Source organism: Manduca sexta, chromosome 25, assembly GCF_014839805.1.
Source record: "Manduca sexta isolate Smith_Timp_Sample1 chromosome 25, JHU_Msex_v1.0, whole genome shotgun sequence".
Lineage (NCBI taxonomy): Eukaryota > Metazoa > Arthropoda > Insecta > Lepidoptera > Sphingidae > Manduca > Manduca sexta.
Genome location: NC_051139.1, coordinates 16,269,058 through 16,292,465, shown reverse-complemented (window position 1 = coordinate 16,292,465; position 23,408 = coordinate 16,269,058). Strand labels below are relative to the sequence as shown.

General features: G+C 34.6%; 1 protein-coding gene across 1 annotated transcript in view; it reads left to right on the top strand.

The window, feature by feature from the left end:
• The first annotated feature begins 8,385 nt into the window (after positions 1-8,385).
• The window catches only part of LOC115448100 (probable G-protein coupled receptor CG31760), a 132,030-nt gene continuing 117,007 nt past the window's right edge, over positions 8,386-23,408 (top strand). The window contains exon 1 of the mRNA XM_030175408.2: positions 8,386-8,557. Within this exon, the coding sequence (XP_030031268.2) occupies positions 8,386-8,557 (172 nt within the window). The remainder of the gene's footprint in view (positions 8,558-23,408) is intronic.

The window sequence follows — 23,408 nt, the reverse complement described above, 5'->3', positions numbered from 1 at the left end:
CCGCCTAGGTAGGGAACACTGCAATGTCTATACCTGCCGCCAAGCCGCTGTGTATAGTCACTGTTGTGTTCCGGTTTGAAAGACTTAACATCTCATGTCTCAGAATAGCGAGTGCAATTGAATACCAAACAATACTTTGTAACTCAAGGTGTTGGATTGTGTTTCTACTGTATATGGGCGGTCGTATCCGCTTACTTTCAGGCGAACGGAAAGCTCGTCTCGGCATTCAAAGCAATAAACTAAAAATATGTATGTCGGATAGATAATTATAATGTTTTATAAATCAGGGATCGTAGCCTAGTTGCTTTTCTATAAAGGTTAACGTTGTGTATGGAAATTAAATATCTGAGCGATAGACTTATCGTTAGGAATTCTCATACATTTATTTTGTTTTCTATTAGTGTTAACGATTGGCATCACTATCGAATCGATAAATGTTTATATTTATTTCCACGGCCTAGAAATCTAACACATAACCGCAACATCAGTACGGTATACGCATTTCAATAAAACGATCAAGAATTTAGACAACAATATATTGTATAATCTAAAAAATAATTCAATTTCAGCTTTCTACTTACATCCAATCATATCTCAAGAACTTATTAATGTCTGACTTGAAAACTAGTTCGGATAATTTAAAACCTTAAAAGTTACGAGTTTAAATTTTTGTGGTCCGGAATGTTATTATTGTCAATAGAACAGAGTCTCCAGGGTGAACCACGCGCCATCCGAACCGTGAAAACCTTTGATATGTTGCATTTGACATCACGCGGAAAGGTAAAATGTTTCCCGGAAGTTCTTTTAATTTTCCGGTTAGGGTAACACAATTTCTGATGTTTTTTCTTTGATGGTATGTTCATATTTTCAGCATTTACAACAAGGCAACTGTAAGTTTAGTGGAAAAGCAAGGTCGTAGAGTAAATTGCGGATTCATTTTCAAGTCGAAATTAAATTAAGTACGCGTAGAAAAAAATATATATTTTATTCCTTTTTATGGATTTTAATTTTGTATATATTTGGCAAAGAGTCCATACAAGCCGATTCTTGACAGCTTCTGTTTGTAACTTATGTAAAATCTAATTATCATTGGAACGATTTTCGAACCGCTTTTACGTAGTACCTTTATGTTGTGTCGGGTTGCTTTATTGAAAATGTCGCCCTTTGCCACTGATTATTAGTAAATTAAATTATCGCATGGCAATGGGTCCACGCAAACATCAGATCCGTCATGCCACTGACATTTCTAAGCACTGTTTATATTTTAAGATGTTTAACTGGTTTTCCGCATTGAAGGTTTCTTAACAATATGTTATATTCATTTTCTAAATAAAAGTTCATATATGTTACTTACATAACACTTTGCAAGGGTAGGCAGAAATGTAAAATTACCAAGTATATTATCCAAAATTTTTAATCTGTCTTGTAAATGTGAATTTAATCTAAATATTAAATTATACTTTATGTGAAAAAAAATCAATATCCTTACTATGAATCATGTTAAATATATGTTTGAAATGACTTTTAAACGTTCCATGATGTAGGAAGTTTCTACTACACACTTTTATTTCTAAGAAAGTACATCAATATTACCTTTCATAATGCTAGTAGGAAAAACGATTCATTTCGAAATAGCTATATCACTCTTTCTATTAACAGCACTATATTCCTCAAACATTGAATGGCAAGATTAAGTTATGTTTTTATGTGATGGATGTATGTTTGAAAGTCCTTGGGATAGCAGTCATGGCGACTTTCTATAATTACTTGTCAAACAATTACTAATAACTATTTTAGGTATTAGGCAGTCGCTGTAAATTCGTTGCTTCGGACATAGGTTTTTTTTATCAAACATCAATATTTCGTTTTCACATTTATACATATTATAAGACAGTCCCCAAAAGCTCTCTGCCTGTATGTCATAGATTTTCTCCAAATCAACTAAATGGATTTTTCTGAAATTTGGTATGGAGATAGTTTAAGACCCTGGGTAGGTTATAGCCTATTTTATATCCCTGTAAAATATAAATCGGGACTTTTATCCCGGAAAAACTCCTTAACGTGAGCGAAGACACGAGCAAACGCTAGTAATCACTAAAAGTTACTTCAACTATTTCTAAACTAATTAACACTTAATTATTTGATAGTTGAAATAAATTGTTCGAAATTTTTCTCTTCGCCTCTGAAAGCCGCTATGCTCTAAAAAAGTCAGTCATTATTTTAGATAGCTTTGAGTGGCAGTTATTGCCTTTTCGCATGATCGCTCAAAGTTACAAGGATGCTTATGAAGGCATTTTTCAATTAATCTTTGTCGTGTCGTGATCTAGTGAAAACGTAATCGATTTTGGCTTCCACGTCTAGTAGAGCCTGTAAACTTTATATTACAGATTCAGTGCCAATCTTTTAGGGACCACAGCATTGCAAATTTTACTTGTTAGGGGGTATAGACATTTTTCCTTCTGGCGTGAAATATTTTGACTGATAATTTTGTTCAGTAGACTCTAACGAAAATTTTGCGTGTAGCGTACGTAAAATACTTTGACCTTTGTTTTACGGAAAAATGAAATGCAATGATAGCACTGCCTCTGCGTTTCATTCGAGACCTAGTTATCTACCTCTCTTATTTACTTTTGGCATGTCTAAAGATTAGGTTAGTTATATAAAACTCCTTAAGCAATAAATCATGGACGGTGTTATTCACTTAACATAATTTTTTTTCTATGTGTCCGGCAAAGGAGACCCATTACACCCGATGGTAAGTAGAGTGGGGTCTAAAAGAATTAGTAGATAGCTACTGATGAGAGATGAGTACGCCTTGGCAGTCGACACAATTATGCCGGACTGTTGGAACCGTATATGCAGAGTGATATCCCAACGCGACACACTTAAGTGGACGAATGTGGCGAGTTCAAACACCTAGTGTACGGTGGTTGCTATCCAGGCGGATATAAAGCATATCCAAGATGACTAAGTCCATTATGTACTTATAAAAATCATATCGCGAAATGAAAATAAAAAGAGTGAAGGCTTTATACAACATGTCACCAACTTCACATACTTTAAATATTATAATGGAATAAAATATGACGGAATATTAATATTACTTTTATAGTTTTTAAACTCAGACCTGGAAGACTCTATGAAAAAAAAATCTAACTTATAATTTTTTCTTCCAAGACTTTGAATCCTTTGCTATATTTATCGTTCAAAAACTCTGCAATTGTAAAAGTATTTTAGTTATTTGTCTGTATTTTAAAATCCTCACTGAAACATGTCTGACACTACAATTTTAAATATTTTATTAATAAAAAACTGCTATTGTATTTTTAAATATAAAATTAATTTAAATATTTCACACTGAAATTCTAAGTTTAATAGTGTAACTATATTAAGTGGAACAAAAACGATAGAATAATATAAATTAAGCCTTACAAATCGCATCGACAAACTTATTAGTATCCCTTGAACGTTTACTACGACGCTACGCTGTAGCCGGCGCTACGTACCGCCGTAGACACCTATGTACGTAGTACAACGGAAGCGATGTGTTCGGGATAAGAATATTAACTCGGTTTCAGATAAAAAGCTTTTATGTTAGAAGAAAGATTTAAAAGGATTTGCGAAGAGAATGTGCGAGGAATTTACAGATTTTTTTTCTGCAGCATTTTTACTTTAATCCGGACATTCTTGTGTCGTGATTGTGGAAGATTTATATTGAAGCAATAGCTGAAAAAAGTATGTTTTAACACAATGTTAAGATAGGTAACTCAACTAACCTTGCAATTTGGTATGAGAGCAAAGCGCTACAATTTGCAATTTCAATGAGATTTGAGTTTGTATACATTGTAAGACGCTAGATTTAATTCCACGCAAATTCTCATCCTACATAAGGTATCTAAAGGTATATTTAACAGAAATTGTATATATACTTGACATATAAGTTAGCAACAAATAAATTATTCGAACTATTTAATAAATATAAAATAAAATACTTTATTTATCACGTAGGCGAACAAAGTTGCACTTATGTCTATCAAGACAATTACTAATAATAATTACAAATAAAATCAGTTGTATCATAACGGATATTTTAAATTAGGCATAAAAATAATAAGGAATACGAGGTATAAGGTAAAACAAAGTAGCCAGCTCGGGTTGGCAGGTAGGGGGAAATAAAAGCATATCGTGTCGCGATCCTCACCGGGGAGTAGATGAGCCTTATTTTAAGAAAGTAAGAAAATTTGTTTGATTGGATAGTGGGTCGTTATATGTATGATCCGATTTGAAGGTTATTGAAATAATGAGACCCGTTTTTCAACCCTACGTAAAGTATCTTAAGGCACAATCCATTTACAATTGCTTCCATATCCATCAAACTGGGACACGATGATGGTTCAAAATGGAAAAATATGCGGTAGTAATTTTCTATTTTGCTAGTCGTAGAATATATTATATATCCGCTTGGATACCGACCACCACACACGGGGTGTTAAAACCCGTCATATTGGCCCACGTAAGTATGTTCTGGGATCAGCCTGTGTATATCCGGTTCCAAAAGCCGGCATTAAATTTATTTATTACTAACAAGAGACACAACCCACAAAATCGTGAAGCAATGCCTCTCACAAACACTAACATTAAAAGCTCGTTTAAAAGCCCTCAGCTATGCAAACTCCCGTAATTTAACATTTCAGAACTGTAGTTGTACGATATTTATACTCTATTCGTGAAGTGTACAATTAGAGGCGGTTGTATTAACACTCTACCGGCGTTTCGCATAATCGTATGTTCGCAATTCGTTTTAAATATTTTTCATTTCGTTCATATTTGTGGTATTTTTTTTGTATGTCGTGTTAAATATTTTTCTATACTTTAAGGAATTAAGTTGTTCATATTTCTTTTTAGGATTTGAGTAATGGTGTGACCTGAATTACCTTTATATGTATTGTATTATATACTGTCCCACTGTTGCGCATGGGCCTCCTCTACCACTGAAAGAGATTAGGCCTTCGTCTACCACGCCAGCTTAGTGCAGATTGGCAGAATTTATACATCTTCAAATTCTTATAGACTACTTCTCAGGTATGCTGGTTTTCTTACGATGTTATCCTTCACCGTTAAAGCAAGCGATAATTCACAAAGAATGCACACATAATTTTAGAAGAGTCAGAGGTGCGTACCTTTCATTTCGAACCAGCGTACATTTGTCTCGGCTGTCCATTCCACTCCTGACTAGGCTATCTCGCTTACAGTAATCAGTCTACTGTTAATAATTATACCGAATGCGATTCATCCCATTTCATAAATCAATAAACCTCAAGGTATGAAAAATACACACTTAAATTCATGCTCGTCACTTAAAAGACTACAATCGAAAAGCCTCTCCTGGGAATTAAACCTACACCGATCCTCCATTTCGGAGTAAGACAATTTCATTTGCAAGAGGCATAAATCGTTCAGTTCACAAACGATATGCCAGCGACTTCCGCTTGCGTTGTATTGACATAATCCATTACGGAAGCCTTAAATTGCTTTCCGAGGTTCGGAAGTGCTATTGCCTGGTCCATGATTGGTTGTACTGCGAACTATATTGGGAATTCACATACATACTTATACTGTGTACAGTCGGCTACAAAAATTAATAGATGCAAAATTTCAAATCGCCTTTTAACTTTTGTGTCCTTATGAATCGTTTTTCTACACTAATATAGACTGTAAAGGTTTTGCCATATTTCAGAAAAGAAAAACGAATATTTCAGTTAAAGTCAATGTGCAAAAGTGTTTTGAAGTTTTCATTTCTTCAACTACATTTTGAGGCTAACTGTACATATAAAAATCTTACGTTAACAGAGAAGTCCGTAGGAAATGTTTAGGATAGAACTATGTTCAGCAGTGGACTTCCTGTGGCTTATGATGATAAGAAACTTATTTGTCCATAGTTATATAACGAGCTTCTAATTATTATAATTTGTAAATATGTACGGTTATGTCATTAATGAAGTTTTCTATTTAAATTTATACTAGCTTTTGCCTGCGACTCCGTCAGCGTGAAAATTTTTATCAGGGATATATATTTTCCAGGAATAAAAAGTACCTTGCTTATAGCTCTCAAGAGTATTGTAGCTTCCTATTAGTGAAAAGAAATCAAAATCAGTTTAGGAGTTTTTGAGATTAACGCGTTAAAACGAATAAAATCTTCAGCTTTATATAGTAGTATGGATTTATAAAATCTTACCCACGCTACTTCTTATCCATGTAAGTAGCTTTACTTGCTTCTTTTATATCACAAATATTACAGGACAAAAGTTAACTATAAAACTCAAAATTAATGTAGCTTCTATCACACAACACAATCATTAGTTTCAAAGGTTATTTACTGAAATTGACAAACTTTACCCTTATATATTACAATACATTAGAAATAGAAATTAAATGATATTGATCGAATATGGAAATGGATTAACCAGAATAAAGTTTGATCATAATGTTATTTCGTTACTATTTTTGATTGGTTTGATTTTCGAATTAGATATAGAAATTGCTGATGGGATACATTATATCCGCTTGGATACTGACCACCTTACAATGTGTTAAAACCCACCATAATGGCCCACGTAAGTGTGTCGCGTTCCGGTATCAGCTTGTGTATATTCGGTTCCAACAGGCCGGCATAATTGTGTCGATTGCCAAGGGGTAATCTCTTGTCAGTCAACATTCTATTGGACTGCACTCCACTTACTATCAGATGCGGTCGGGTCAAACTGCCGTGTCCTTATAAATAAAATTCCAATTTCGACGGATTTATACAAGCTTATGTAGGCTATCGAAATTTTTAATAAATCCAGTTGGTGAACTCAAACAAGATTTTTTTATACCTTATGTGAAGAAACTTGACTGCCTCGGTGGCGTAGTTGTATTGCACGTCCGGTACAATAGCGCTCTGAGGTCCTGGGTTCGAATCCCAGGTCGGGCAAAGTGATATTTGGGTTTTTCTGCTCAGTATCAGCCTGGAGTCTGGAGTTTGTGCCCGATGTGGCGATAGGCTCGCCCCCTATCACATCATGGGACGGAACATACTTGGCGAAAAGTGGGTGCCCTAGTTGCGCCTCTGCATACCCCTTCGGGGATAAAACGCGTGATGTTATGTATGTATGTTATGTGAAGAAACTTTAATTCCTGGCAATTTATACATGTTTAGGATTCAATAAACACGAATTAATAGTCATGCACATACTTATACTATATAATTAAGTTATGTTATACTATTTTTATCTGCTGTTTTTCTCTATAAAAAGCAGAAGTAATTTATGTTAACCTGCGACTTCTCGATAGAAGTGGGTAGGTAAGGTACAGCGATCTGTACCTCGTTGCATTGTAAATTTTTGTTAATATCATACCGTATCGAGTTATTCGATGAAATTACGTATAGTCATGAGCACTTAAAATAACCCCGATTGAAGAACAGTTTTTATTGTAATATTTTTATTTAAATCCCAATAAACTTCAACGACTTCCTAACTTGCTGTGATAAGCTCAAAAACGGTATCTCAAAAAAAAAAAAAAAAAATCTCGATTTTATGTTGTCAGAAAGCTTAAAGAAATACCCATCCAATGAACTTACTTAAATAACGGTATCTTATTTAGAACTTATTAAAAAAACTTAAAAGAGTGTCTACATCTCAGTTTTACATACAAAACTTCGATTATCTCGAAGTAAGGTTTCCCTGACACAACGCTTTTGCGCTTAGCACGGCAGAATTGTGTGATAGGACGACTGCTATGTTGAGGTATCTGATGCGATGTCAGGTTCTGGTAAAATTATATTAAATTATTTTGCCCAGTATATCAGACCAGTCTGGAATTGTGCTCGGTAAATGTCAATACGATCGACTCCATTGATACAGGACCTAATATAGCTAGCAAAATAAGGGCGTGACAACACCTCTGCCTTTCCATAATATAAAAATAAATAAAATTTTCGCCCCACCTGAATTGAAAACAATATGCAATATTAACGATATGATTTTAATTGATACTAAAGCTTGACACGTTAAATACAATTTATTGTTCTGTATAAGCAAAACGATGATACTGCAATCATTGTTAAAATATAATACATTTCAATATTTACATACGAAATTAATAAACTAAAGTTTCCTGGAAAAGTCCGCACAATATTTATACGAAACTCAAGGCATACATCCGCATTCGTTGTTCGATATTTAATCTGTTTAAAGTTAATTGAGAAAAACAAACAATATACTTGCGTAAACTTAAAAAAAAATAAACAGAATTATTCAAAATGAGAACTAGGCTCGGAGGTGGTACAACGCTCAGTACGCGAGGCGCTCTCGGCGAGTCCGCACGCGCCAAGATGCGGTGAAAATGCGTACTCTCATATTGTTATACGTGGCGACGTTGGTGCAAGTGTGCAAGTGTGAACTGAGGAGACATGGGCGCGCCGCGATCAGGCACGGCCGGTCGCGCGCCCATCTGTGGTTGCAAGGTCGCGCCCGCGACCTGGTCGCACTCATCGAAGCGGAGAGGGGGGAGATTGGTAATTGCACTTTAGTTTTAGTTGCACGCGCAGTTTTTCGTCGCGATAACTTTACTTTGTAAAGTTTCTGAGGTTTTTTCAGTTTAAGGCGGTTAGTAAAACTTTTTTTAGGGAGTTATTTGATTGGATTTTCAACTTTAATAATTATGTTTCAGTCATACTTATTTATTGGAGTCTAGTATGAGCTATTACAAGATAACTCAACACTTTTGTTACCTTCGACTTTAAACTTGGTATAATATTTGAATTTTTATGATTTAATATGTATAATATATAATATATAAATTGGTTTAATATCGTAATTATTTATGAGGTATTTTAATAACTAACTAATCTTAATGAAAAATAAATAAAGAAATACATGCAATTTATACATACGTAAAAAGAAATCATTAATGTATATTTAACTCAATTATAAAAGAAAACCTTAACATTTAAGATAATGTCATTATTATCTACTCAAATACATAAAAAATCACAATCTCTAAAAGTTTGCGGAACTTCGATTTTCAAAGCAAACCAATTTGTCTCTACTTATAGAGAAATGAATTGATATACGTTGAATTTCATAAAATTGTTTACCAAAATACAATATAAAACTTGGCGTCATAACAATAAAGTTTAAATTAAGTTAATTTGCAATGCACTCTAAATAATAGAAATAAATAATTATGGTAAAGTCTACTTATCACGTATATAATGGAAAATAGCAAATATTAACCATTATTTTGTTTACAATAAATAAGAAATTAATGAGAATTTACAATAGTAATATTAACACGAAACCTTAAAAGATACACGAAGCTAATAAAAAAAAATCACCTGCTTTATTATTTAACATTAAAAAGGGCATAAAGATTAAAAACCTTGAACTTTCTTAGTTCCTTCTGAGGAAGAATAACAAGACGAGCATAAATCTCGTCCAGTGGTAAGAACCCCGAAAACGGTGCCAACGCTAACAACGAATCTCAAATTACAATAGACAGCACTCGTCGCTTTAAGTCTTAGCTGAAACAGTTATCTTATGTGCCCAGTGATCGGAAATTAACACGTATACTGCTTGATGGTAGAGATAGACAAAGCTATGACACTAGATTCTCGAAACAAGATCTAAACAGTAGCGAATGGTGAAATTTTCCTAAAGGGAACTCGACATAACACACGTACTACAACTGATACGTATAAATGCTGTCTTCAAATCGTTCTAATGATAATTGGATTCTACAGAAATTCTACACAAAGGGAAGCTGGTAATCGGGTTATATGGACCTTTCGCCACTGCTTGTTAAAGTACGAATACATAAAAACTATGGTTTTCATACTTATTTAAAAATAAATTCGGAAATATAAATACAAGTATAATATCCTAACATTAACATTAGCGGCGATAGCCTAGTTGGGTGTGGAACGGACTGCCAAGACGAATGTCCGCAGGTTCAAATCCCAAGGGCACACACCTCTGACTTTTTTAAAATCATGTGTGTATTCTTTGTGAATTTATTGTTCGCTTTAACGGTGAAGGAAAACATCGCGAGGAAACCTGCACATCTGAGAAGTTCTCTATAGGAATTTCAAAGGCTTGTGAAGTCTAGCAATCCGCACTATGCCAGCGTGGTGGACTAAGGCCTAATCCCTCTCAGTAGTAGAGGAGGCCCGTGCTCAGCAGTGCGTATTATAATATAGGGCTGATATTATTATTATTTTATTATTAAGATTGTAAGTCTTATTAGCTTACTTATATTATAAATGTGTAAATTTTTGAACATCTTTTAGGTCATTACTCATCCTTGAATGTATTTGGATGAACTACCTCACATAGACCTAGTCCTGATTGACTATATTATAGATTACTTTTTAACTAAAAGTGCACTTTAGGACGTTCATATTTAGTAAGAAAGCGTGATTCGAACGAGAGATAAAAAAAATACATATACTTGCCCTGCATAGTACTGTATACTTCCACTACCATTTTGTAAGTACAAAAATATTCACGCGGAGAGTATAAAAGAAAAAATCAAACGAGAATAATCGATTGCCAAAACCCAGATACTTATCTCAGGCAATTTCATACTTTATACCTTTTTAATTAAGCGCCAAAATGCCAGAGGTTAGATTCTATATTTGTTTTGATGCCAAACTGGGTCCAGTGTTTTCATATAGGCACTTATTGAAAACCGGTTCAGTCTAACGCAACAGTTTTTAGGCCGTTTATTGAAGTTGGAAAAAAATAAACACACTATTTATTAAAAGATGAACCTTTGTGGATAATAATTAGATTAGCAATTGTAACATTCAAGAGGGTGTAGTCAAGAATCCTTTCTACAATTATTAACGCTCGTCGAAAATAGAAAAATTGAAAATGACATATTCTATCGATAAATCTATCGCTAGGATATTTCAGTTTCATATATAATGTTAGCTTTAACGATTGTGTAAAGGCGTGTAGTTTACGGTCTAAAATCCTACATTTGTGTATTAGTTTCTTAGAAACATAAAATGTGAAATATTTTTATTCGAAAAAAAGAAACAACGAAATTATTTGAGATGGATATGAGCTAGGTGAAATGTGGATGCAGGAGTTGCACTTCTGCCTAACCCTGTGGGAAAAAGACGAGAACAAAAATTTATGACCTCCACTAAAGTTTTAATTACTTAAGAAGACACCCTGAAGCGACATCATCTTTGTGATAGGGATCATGTTTAATCAGATTTAAATGTAATTTAATATTATCAAATGAGAATTTTTTACCATGATTTTATAACATCAGAAATAACCTGGAATACGCTGAGAAATAGTTATGAATGACAGAAGTTTTACTTTTCGACGTATTTTATATTGTTATTTACTCCCAATAATTTACGAGATAGAGAGACAAAACACTACTTAAGTTAATTACTAATAATCATGTTTATTGATACGGCCTTTATTACCACAAAAATGGCCAACTTACAACAAAAATAAGAAATTTGTCTAATTAAATGTTACGAAATATAAATAAGGGTTCTCTTATGAAATGGAATGTTATTCCAACTTGTTCCTTATTAACTACATACAAAAGGTTCTAAATGAATAAACGGAACTTTCATCGCTATCGGCGATTTTAGTCACACATTCATGTAACTTTGTCATATTATTTTCTTCCAAGAAAACTGGCACAAGTTATTTCAATGAAATTAGTTTGAAGAAGTCCAAGTTTTATTAAGTAATATTTCGCAATATTTATTGATATAATGAAAAATAAATAAATGAAATAATAATTTATTTGAACTTGTGAAATGTTATACACTATTTAGATTCCGTCAATATTAACTCTACCACCAGTTTGGAAAGCGGTTCTGAACAGAAAAGAACGGGCAATAAACTCTAGTGTCGATGTTTTTAAAATCAGTTTAATGTTTAGGCTACAATGCATGATAAAAAGAAAAACTATAATTGTTTTTACCGTTGTTTAGAGTAGTTAATTCATATCATACTCGTAGAATAGGTAATAAATAATTTTTAAATTTCCATATGCAAAGCCCTCTCAGTAATCATGAAATAATTAAACCTGATGTTTTCAATATATTCCCCGAGTACTTAGATATCGTAAGCGAAATGGGTACAACAGTCCACACAAGCAGCACCCGTTCACGAGTATGACGCATGTTCCAGCCATCGGCCTCCTCAACCATATTGCAGGGAAGCGGCTGACCCGGCACACGACATCGCCGCAGGCACAGACAATCAGAGAGTATGTCATACCCATTACGCAGGGTTCTCATACGCGACGAACTGCGAGGAATAATCGCATTGTTTGTCTTTGCCACTAAGCAGTGCGAACATTGTAGCGCGTATAATTACTGGGAGTTATGAAAATTAAAATCATACACAAATAAAGCTGTCTAACACAAAAAAAAATCAATTCGAACCAGTAGTTCTTGAGATATTCGCGTAAAAAAAAAAAACTCCTCAGCTTTATTTTATAGTATAGATTTTTAATAATGATAACTAATACAATATTTAACTTCATTACTTCTAGAACTGTATCTTTACATATAATAAAATAAACTCCCCCACCGCATCTGTCTGTTTGAATGCGATATACCCAAAATCTATCCAATGGATTTCTATGAAATGGTATAGAGATAGTTTGAGATGCTGGGAAGGACATTAGCTACTTTTATCCCAGAGAAATACTTTCACTCAGGAGAACCTACGAGCATAGCTAGTAACAGAATAAAATGTAGTTTGTACAAGAATATAAAATAAATGAGGTAGAAAGATGCAGCACACAAAGGCCTATTACAGAGATTGCAACATGTAGAGTCTTGCGTTCAATAACAGACTTCGATAACGATATCTAGTTATCTGTTAGAAATACGTAAATTTGAATTATTATAATACCAGTGATTAATTTATAAGTTTTAATAATTATATAAATTATCAGCCCTGTAATATAGTCCCACTGCTGGGCACGGGCCTTCTCTACTACTGAGAGGGTTTAGGCCTCAGTTCACCACGCTGGCCTAGTGCGGGTTGGTAGGCTTCATATACCTACGAAATTTTACTGGCGAGGCAAAGCGCACTGTACTTGATGGATGGATTGAATAGTACATTCACCCACATAACTAGCTGAAAAAATAGAAAACTTCAAGTCGCCTATACACTTTTGTGTTCTAACAAAACTTACTTAAATTTTAATCAATTTACTTCAAACAAACAAAAAAAAAATAAACTTAACGAGTTTTGACGTTTTAAATTCGTTCAGCTACTTTCGTGGCTGAGTATACGGTGTACTTAAAAGGCGTTCAGTCTCTCGACGGTTGGCAGCATTATGGCGGTCTGGCTCTATATGTTTCGAGACGCGTCTCAACCGAATAAGATACTATAACAGAGTTTGTATTGGCAGATGGTAGCTATCTAGATGGTTATAAACACAACACTAAATCAATCACTTGTTACTGCAAATATGAGTATAAAATTCAAGAAAATATACTCTACATTTCAAAAACTTTCTATATTTCAACATAAAAACGAACAAAACAGAAAATTTTTACAACGCTATAAGTTCTGAATTTTCATGCTAGAAAAAACAAACTATACTTACATAAGAGCCAAAAATTTCTAATTCATGACAGAGAACTCGAGCCCGGATATTGCCAAGCGACATTAGTGAAACTAAACCTTCAATTAAAAAGTCTGGTAGTAACTGGCCAGTGGTGTAACGTTGTTGTCTAACTCGTAGTAGACAGCTTGTGAGAGCTACACACCTAGTTTCTCAGGTTTATTTTACTATGTTCGAGTAAACTGTATTTGACAACGAAATATCTAGAAGTATTATAGTGAACGTTATTATTTGAGTTAAATGAACATAATATGTTAAAAATTTGTGATCAAAGAGCTTCTTTGAGACGTAACATTTCAAAGGTTGCTATTAATTAAATATAATAATTTCAAGAGGATAATATATAATTTATATTCCATGATTAAGAATCGATCAGTTATTACTAAAACAGTCATAAATATTGATTTACAATTTCTATCTCGCATTCGAAACATCAAAACATTTAATAATAAAATATATTCTTTAAATTCCCATATTTTTATTTAACTGTACAAAGTTTTCTGTTTAAACAAAACCATCGAATCATTCCATTCAGATTGAATGTTTCTTTTTTATTATTACAATACTTCGAGTTCGAATTGCTCGAAACTTATGGCACATAAAGACAGAGGCTGCAAGACGATAGAGTCCAACAATAAAAAGATCTATACAATATTCTGGGAAGGGGAAAATAAATGTAAACGTTTAGTTACTTCTACCCGCTTTTTAATTTTGTTTTGTATAATATGTTTTGTATAATTTAATCATCCCTACACTATTTAGAAAGAAGGTTTATTTAGTTTGTTCTTCCTTTGAATGAAAGAAAGAACTAACTTATGTTTCTCTACAATATATATGTCGAAACAATGGCTTATTCGATGTCATAAGTAGAGTCCTGTTCGAGCTGAAATATCCTTGTTACTGATGTTATTTGTGCTAAGAAAAAAACGGATACGATAAAGTGACTCTACTGCACCTGATGGTAGGTAGAGTGGAATCCAGATAGAATGTCGACTGACGAGAAATAACTCTATCAAAGTGGGCCATCTTCGTACTTGTTTCGTCGTCTATTTAACATCAAGTATTACGCTCATTCTGATATACATATTGTATCTTATGAATTGGTAGTCGACTGTGAGACGAATGTATTTCGTTAGAGCATTAATACAAAATAGTTTAGATTACAAAAACTTTAATGAATGGTAGAACTTTAGTATAGGAGAGTTTGTGTTGGTATATACTATCACTTTACTTACATATTCAAGTCCAATGCAATTGTTGTCGTGTCCACCTTAAAAGATCAAGTGTACTCTCATTTCGATCAAAAGTATAACACTAAACAATTTATAGGACATCTCCATAAAAGCGCAATATAAATATATGACCCGAAATCGAATTAAGGACCTTAAAATATCACAGCCGTAGTACGTTTCCTCTAAACCAGAAAGACTCTGCATTAACGGCAAAAATAAATCTATTTCTCGAGTAATAATCGTTGATTTACATAACTTGAACAATATTTCTTTTGAAGGAAGGAAAAGAGTCGTTCTAAGGGCTTTCAATCAATAATATCAAAGTACTTATGAGTTTAAGCTTCCTTATTACCTTTAAGTGTGTACTTGTAGTAAAAAAATATTGGATAAAATATGTATAGGTGGATCTTCGGTTTATTAATAAAGTAGACTCTGATTTCAAAAAATATTAGCTTTAATAAATAAAAAATTGTGTATTGTGATACTTCAAAACTTCACTTATACCTTCTATTATACTTGTTATATAAAACTTGAATCTAAGTGTAGAATCATGTGGCTGTAGTTTATACATATATTATTTATATATGCAACTGAACTAACTCTACTTTGATCAAATATGCTAAAATGCGGTTTGTGAATATTAGTTGCGGTTTCATCATTGTGTATTTAGTATTTAGATTCATTGTAATTACTAGGTATTATTTAACGCCGGATGTTAGACTGACAAGCGAAGCTTCAAGTTTGCTGGTGGTAGGATATTTTACATCTGCCCAGAAATAGACCACTGTTCACAAGGTGTTAAAACTCGCTATAGTGGTCTATGTAAATGTGTCGCTTTTCTGAATCAGCCTGTGTTTATCCCATTTCAATAGACCGGGCATACTTGTGTCGACTGCTGAGGGTTAATCATCTCTCGTCAGTCAATTTTTTATGAGACCCCACTTCACAAACCATAAGGTGCAGTAGAGTGACTTTGTTGTACTCGTATAAAAAATGTAGAGCACATAATTCTACATGTAAAAATTACTTTATTTTTTATAACTGCATTTTGTGCCAATAATAAAACTCTTTCTTTACTTGCTCGTTGCTACTGTTTAGGTTCTAGTTATCTGAAATTTCATGTCTGCGTAGACAAGAGATCTGGTTAATTAATATAAAAATATTTCCAATCCGATAAGCCCTAGCCTACCAAATTTCGCAAGGCCAGGTGTTTTCCCAAGATATTCGCCTCCAAGATATTATTTGTAAAAGCAATAACAGTGGCCTAAAATCAGACCTATCGTGTTATCTCTAAATGGGTTAATCCGAGCTAACTCCGGTCTGTGGCTGTCCACGATCCGCCGATAGAGTCGACCCGGTAATTCTCTGTGAATATTATAGCTTATAATCTTATGTAGCCAATGGTTGTTGGCTTTAGAATTTTGGTATTAAGTATAGTGCAAATTCGGCTTGATTTCCAATAATTTTGATAATGTAGAGTTACATAATAAAATCCGAAAAATAGTTTAATATTAATGTCGAAAATTCGCGTAAACATAAGAAATTATTAATGTAGAGTTTTTTTTTTGTTTTTTTAACGTAGGTAAATCATCAGATGACTATCTCCCGCCTTGGGATGGGCGGGAGGGCGTGTCAGACTTCTACTGACTAAAAACCTACGGTGTTCCCATCCTTTGCCTATGTGCCTAGGTCCAAGATCCGATGGCATTGAAACCTAGGCAGGCACCAGCCCTAAAGAGCCCCGTCAATGACACTGACACTGCTCTTCGAGGCGCGCGTGGAACACTACGCGCCGTACACACGGGCCGTTGGGGTGTTTCGGGCGACGAGCTACCCAACGCTCGTCACCCGACGGTCCGCGCCTACGGAGGCTGACGATCCTCAGCAGACGTTCGACGCCCGCGTCTTGTACGTCTGCCGTGGCGGATGGGACGTTGGGCGCTTTGGCGCCGTAGCCGTCCCGCCATCTCCTTTGCGAGCATCACGTCCTCGCAGAAGGAGGTGACTGCATCCCTCTCTCGCCCCGGAGCATGGCTTCTACCAGGCCCCGACGCGAGAGGTCTCCGCCACCGATGGCCGTTGTGAGAATACGGCGGTGCTCAGTCCAAGCTGGGCACACCTCCACCGTATGCTCCACCGTGTCCTCCGGCCGATCCGCACAGAACAAACACGCGGGCGTATCCTCCACCCGGATTCGATACAGGTACCTGCCGAAGCAGCCGCGACCGGTCAATACCTGCGTCGTCCGGAATGAGAGGACGCCGTGACGTCTCGTCAGCCACACCTCGAAGAGGGGACTTACCATTAATGTAGAGTTGCCAAAGCAAATTTGATGTTATTTCGTAGAAGCCGAAGTTCTTTTTCAATCTTAACATGGGGTCATATCCGTATGTCTGGTAGTTAATAATATATGGTAAAAGGTACTCTGATAATAAAAGAAATTGAATATAGAGACGAGTTCAATTTGCTTTATCACCAAGCAGAAAACCTTGTGAATCTCAAAATTATTTATTTTCGGTAAATTTATACGTAGAGATCGTCGTAAGGTGAAGGGTCTAGTTTGTGTGCAGAGTAATTTGTAACATGTGGGGAGGCTGTCTGATTAGTGTAGATAGAGAAATTATATTCTGAAGTTTCAAAATATTAGTATTAGAATTGTAATTTATAACAATGTAGTTTTATTTATAAAATATCTCATGTCTTTTGTTTTTATAAAATAAATTTATTTCTCTACTTGAGCATTTGTCTTCAAATTTTCGCTTGAAAATTTATGGAAAATAAAAGTTATCAAATGAAAATAAAATAAAACGTTTATATTGGGTACACTAGTTGCGGCTCTGCCTACCCCTTTGGAGCTTAATGGGGTGAATGTGTGTGTTTATTATAATATTTAGACAGTAAATACTTTTATTGACGAATTAATTTTAGAATAATTCTTTAGTTTCCAGAAATTTCCTTCTACGAATTAATTTAAAATGTCTATCTCATTATAATATTGTCATTTTAGATAATTAAATATTTTATTATTCCAAATTTCTGAACCCTAAGAGCAAAAATTAAAACTAAATGAACTGTGACCCTCAAATTATGCCAAGCTTATGTCTTGGGAAACCAATTGGTTTTAATTAAAGCTACGACCAAATAAATGTCAATGAAATTAATTCAATCAACTTCTTTTAATAAAACCCGCCGTACCAATGTAGTTGATGTGAAATAATCAAGTATTTTATCGTGAAAAGAACTATTTTATAAGAAAAGAATAAGATGATTGGGATAACAAAGATTCAATAAAAAGAAAAATAAATTAAATTGAGCATCTCGCAAGTACATTCAATCATTTGTAATACCAGCTTACATGAAGTAGTTATGGCGAATGCTGGCGACAAAAAATCGAAAACCCGAGCAATTGAGTGCTCGTGGCTTTGCTCCTGAACTTAGAGATGTTCGTTATAAGAATTTGTAGAGGTCTACATTTTGACTGTCTTGGTGGCGTATTTGTAAGTGTACACTGTATGAGTAAGGCTACAACGCCGAGATCGTGAGTTCGAATCCTGGGTAGGGCCAAAATAATTGTGACTGGGTTCTTCTATCTTAAAAATTACTCAATCGTACTTTGGAGTCAGGAAGTTGGTGGTGTGATACCCCCGTGCCTCGGAAATCACGTGAAGCCGTTGGTCCTGCGCCTGATCTCTCTCCTGTCATGTCGTGCCGTCTCACCGGACTATGAGAGTGAAGGAACAGCGAGTGTACCTGTATATTGCGCACACAAATCTTGTGCACTACAATATGTCCTGCGTACTTGGCTGATCTTCGTTGATATTGGCCGTCGTGGCCGAAATACGGTTAGGAAAGAATCAATCAATGGCCATTTCTGAATGAATTAAATGCATTTTTTATATATAAAATCAATTAATGAATGTTTCACCGCTGTGCCGCGAAAACGTTCAGTTTTCGCCTGGAATTTAAAACACAAGTGACATGTTGATTAAAAATTTTATGCGTGTGAAAATAAGGGAGATTTTTCCAAAAATCTATCCAATTATGATTTCGAACGGCTTAAAATTCAATTTTAAAGGTAAAGTATTTTTGAGTATATAAATCTTTTATTATACATTTTTGTATACTATGATGATGCTTGATAACATAAAATGGAAAATACATTTCCTTTAATGATTTCTTATGTTTATGCGAATGTTTTACATTTCCTTTAATAGTAAAAGTGAATTTGTAATAATATTATTAAGAAGTATAAATTGCACAAAAAGCCTAGCCTTAGCTTTTAATGGGCGAAAAATAATTAAGTCATGACTATCTTTTAAAAGCGGCATATCATATTAATATTATATCAATATTATCTACTTGCGTGTTTAGTTTACACCAGGATTTCGTTCTCCATTCTCTAGCCTTCCTCCATTACATATCCGCACCGCATTCACTTTACTGTTGGCATAGTACAGGTTCATGGTCGGCGATTCAATAGTCCGTGTACTAACCTTCTATAAAACAAACAGATTAACTTATCTATTTAATTGAATTATATTAATTAGATAAGAGGAATATATTAGTAAAACATGAATGGGATAGGAACAAAATTATCTGTAAAAAAGGCGAGTCTTTTCTAATATTTGCGTAAAAGTGTTCTTTTTTTGTTCAGACACGGTAAAGTGACCCCACTACACCTGATGGTAAGTGGAGTGGTGTCCAATAGAATGCCGACTGACGAGAGATGATTACCCCTCGACAGTCGACACAATTATGTCGGCCTGTTGGATCCGGATATACACTGGCTGATTCCAGAACGCGACACACTTACATGGGCCACTGTGGCCGGTTTTAATACCTTGTATACGTCGGTCGCTATCCGAACGGATATAAAATATGTCCTAGCAGCAAATGTATTTATACGACGTATTTTCTTCTCCTCGGTCCGAGGTTCGGTTAATTTAATTACATATTGAATAATTAAAACACAGTATTTTTGTAATATAGGCAACTGACAGCAATATACTCTATAAAAAATGTCATCAAAATGACTGTTATCGCAATATCTTTCTCTAAGTGGTTTTGTCTAACAGAGGACGAGGCGGGAAGGCGACCCGACACTAGCACTCGATTCTATGGAAGTCGAGCGCCAAAGCGAGGGCTCTATGTGATATACTCTATACAACTGTCCAGTGTCGCGTCTCCGGCCCGCCCGCTGTTTGACAAAAGCTTGCCGAAGCCATAAACGCGCATAGAAATTCGTAAAGACTTTCAAAGAGACTGAGACTGCAGACATATTTTGTTTTAGTCTTTGCTTTGAACTGAAACAGCGTTTATGGTTTTTGTGTGTTTATTTGAGGAGTACCGTGTACAATACGCGATTCCTCAAATTATATTATAGCCAGTGTATCTATTGGACATAATAAGATTTAACATCTCATGTCTCAGAATGGCGAGCGCAGTAGTACAAACAATACTTTGTTATTCAAGGTTTTGGATGGTGTTTCTACTGTTTATAGGCGTATCGTTTATCATCAGGCGAACGGCAAGCTTGTCTCGTCATTCAAAACAATAAAAAAAAATATTGTGTACCATAAACATTCGCTACTATAGTATACAGAAATGATCTCAATAGTTTTATCATTCCCCTGAAAATACGATATTAAACTTAAGATCACGCGAGCTTTTGTTAGCTCGCGTTTGTTGATATTTACGCCCGGGGAACTTTTCATTTCGCAAACTATCGTGTTACTTCGCTACAAACTCCAGTGGATTTTAGATTATTGTTCGTCGTTCGAGAAACTGTAATACTTTTTTATACATCTACATACTTTCGACATTTAGGAGGCTTTTATTGGGTATTTTGTGTTCAACTAAATTGCACTTTTTTATCGCTGGTATAGGGTTCAAATTTTATTTTCCAATAAATCGAATAAAATAATGGAAAATAAATTGCTTAATAACCTAAATTAAATATATATATACAGTTCACTATGAGATAACATCCTTTGTAGAATGAAGAAATTGAGCATAAAATTCGGAAACTACAGACCCGTGACAGACGGACGGACGTGACTAAATTATATACTCTGCGAGGGACTGTTCATGTAGAGACTGGCTAAAGAGCTTTACTAATGTTAATCCTAAAGCTGTGTACACATTTCAACTGTCTGTTTCTTGTCCGTCTGTTTCATAGCTGTCTTTTGTTTGTAGTAATCTTTAAAAATACTGCTTTAATTATTTACCAATAGTATTATTATCATTTCTGATGATACAATCTATAAATTATATAGTTACTAGCTTTTGCTCGTGGCCTGCATGAAGGAGTTTTCCGAGATATTTTTTTCCGACTTAGTTTAATATGCATTGTAATATTATGACCAAATTACACAAAATCATTATAAAATTTAGCCTATGTGTTATTCTGAATTACCAATATTACTGTAAAGTTTCATCCAAATTCGTTCAGGAGTTTTTTTGTGAAAGAGGAACATTCATCCTCACAAACTTTCGCATTTATACTACGATAGTTGTTACATTCGCTCTCACACACTTTCGCATTTGTAGTATTAGAAGAATAGTAGTTACATTTGCTCAAAAGAATTGAAATTAAATCAAACCTAATATTTAGCCAGTTGAATACTGCGGACTGATATATAAACCATATCAAACATACCAGTCAGTGATCCAGGATTTGTGAACACTACTGTACATTTCCATATACAAATCACACAGTCGCGGGATTGATCCGTAGCGTGTGAGGTTTGCTCTATCCTACTAATACTATGCATTACGTATACATGAGTGTATTTGTGTAGAGGTTTAAACGCGTGTGATTTTGAATTAATTTAAGTTCATAGACAGTTCTGGATTAATATATGGGAACTTTTATCCGGTGAAGTATTTTCGACAGGTCAGAGTCGACAACAAATAAAATATTTTAATAAATATCTTGTTGTTCCGTTGTTTGATATAACTTTTCCCTAGATTAGTTAAAATGAGCTATATATGTAACATGATTGAAATAGTTTGTCTATACTGTCCATAATTGGTGTGAGTCAAGACAAAAGTAAAGAGGCATACCCAATTTCTAGAAGTGGTCTCCGTGTGCTGACATTGAATCGAACTGTTGACTTTAGTATTAGTAGCCAACTCCACACCCGCTAAGCTGTAACCGCTTTGCATTACAAATCCCAATTCATAAATTTCTACACTAGTTCAATTGTCCAACAATTTCAATATTCAAATTCTATATAGTATAATATCGAAAGAGGGCGCCAGCTGTGCTCGGAATAAATTCCAGATTACTGGCGTCATCCAAAAAATACTGTTGAAAATTCATAACAACGCTATACACCGCTTAGCTTTGATAGAAACTAGAGCTATTTAATTAGTTTTCCATATGTATTAAGCGAATTCAAACTGAAATTCGTTCCAATTACTTAAGTTTTGAATAATATTTCTTATATACAATTGAATCACAGGCGAATATAATTTGTAAGATGTTTCACGTAATAGTAATATTTTTTTTTGCTTCGTAATGATAAATTTATTTTATTTAAACTTCCCATTATTCTTAAGACATTTGATGATGTCCAAAATAATTACACCGCCTACAATATTTCTGGAAGCCAAAGAAAGCTTTAGTTAGTATTTGGCGTCTCTCTATCAATACTATGATATGATTTCACTAAATATCGCAGGAATCGCTAATGTAAATGTAATCCTTATATTAGCCTATACCAGAGGTTCCCAAACTTTATTTTTCATAGAACCCTTCCATAATTTTGCTGCTATCAATATTAAATGCCTACATTGATAGGTCAAGTCAAGCCAACATTTTAGTACTTTATGAATTGTGGACCGCCATTTTTAAGTCACGCTAACATAGACTCCCGTCAAGTGTCCTGTAGACCCCTGGGGGTCTACCTGGACCACTTTGGGAATCAATGGCCTATACGTTCCAGAAAGCCTTAAATTTGCATAGAGGCACTCCATTCGGCCTCTACATTTGGCTAATTCTGAATTATTAATATTCGAGCATTGTTTCAGTCGGAACGCTCTGGCAGGCGCTTAAGGCACTCCAAATTAACAGAACTCGACGGTTACTGCAAATGAGCAATTGAGATAAGGTGCTCGACCTAAATTTGTAATAATTGTGCTGAACTGAATAATTATCCATACGGTAAAATACCTTCGTAGTGTTGGCAACGTAAGGTGCTTGCGTTAGGCTTAGTCAACGAGTGTTGGAATAACCAAACCCAATGATATAGATAGTATAATGATTTCTTATGTTTACGCGAATGTTACACATTTAAATTAAACTACTTTTCGGATTCTATCGCGGTTTTTTATATTTTAGTTTTCTCCCGACGTTTCGAAGACTTTGCAGCCTTCATGGCTCCCCCCTGGAATCCCCCCCATGACCATGAAGGCTGCAAAGTCTTCGAAACGTCGGGAGAAAAGTAAAATATAAAAAACCGCGATGGAATCCGAAAAGTAGTTTAATTTAAAAAAGTAGTTGTTACTTTA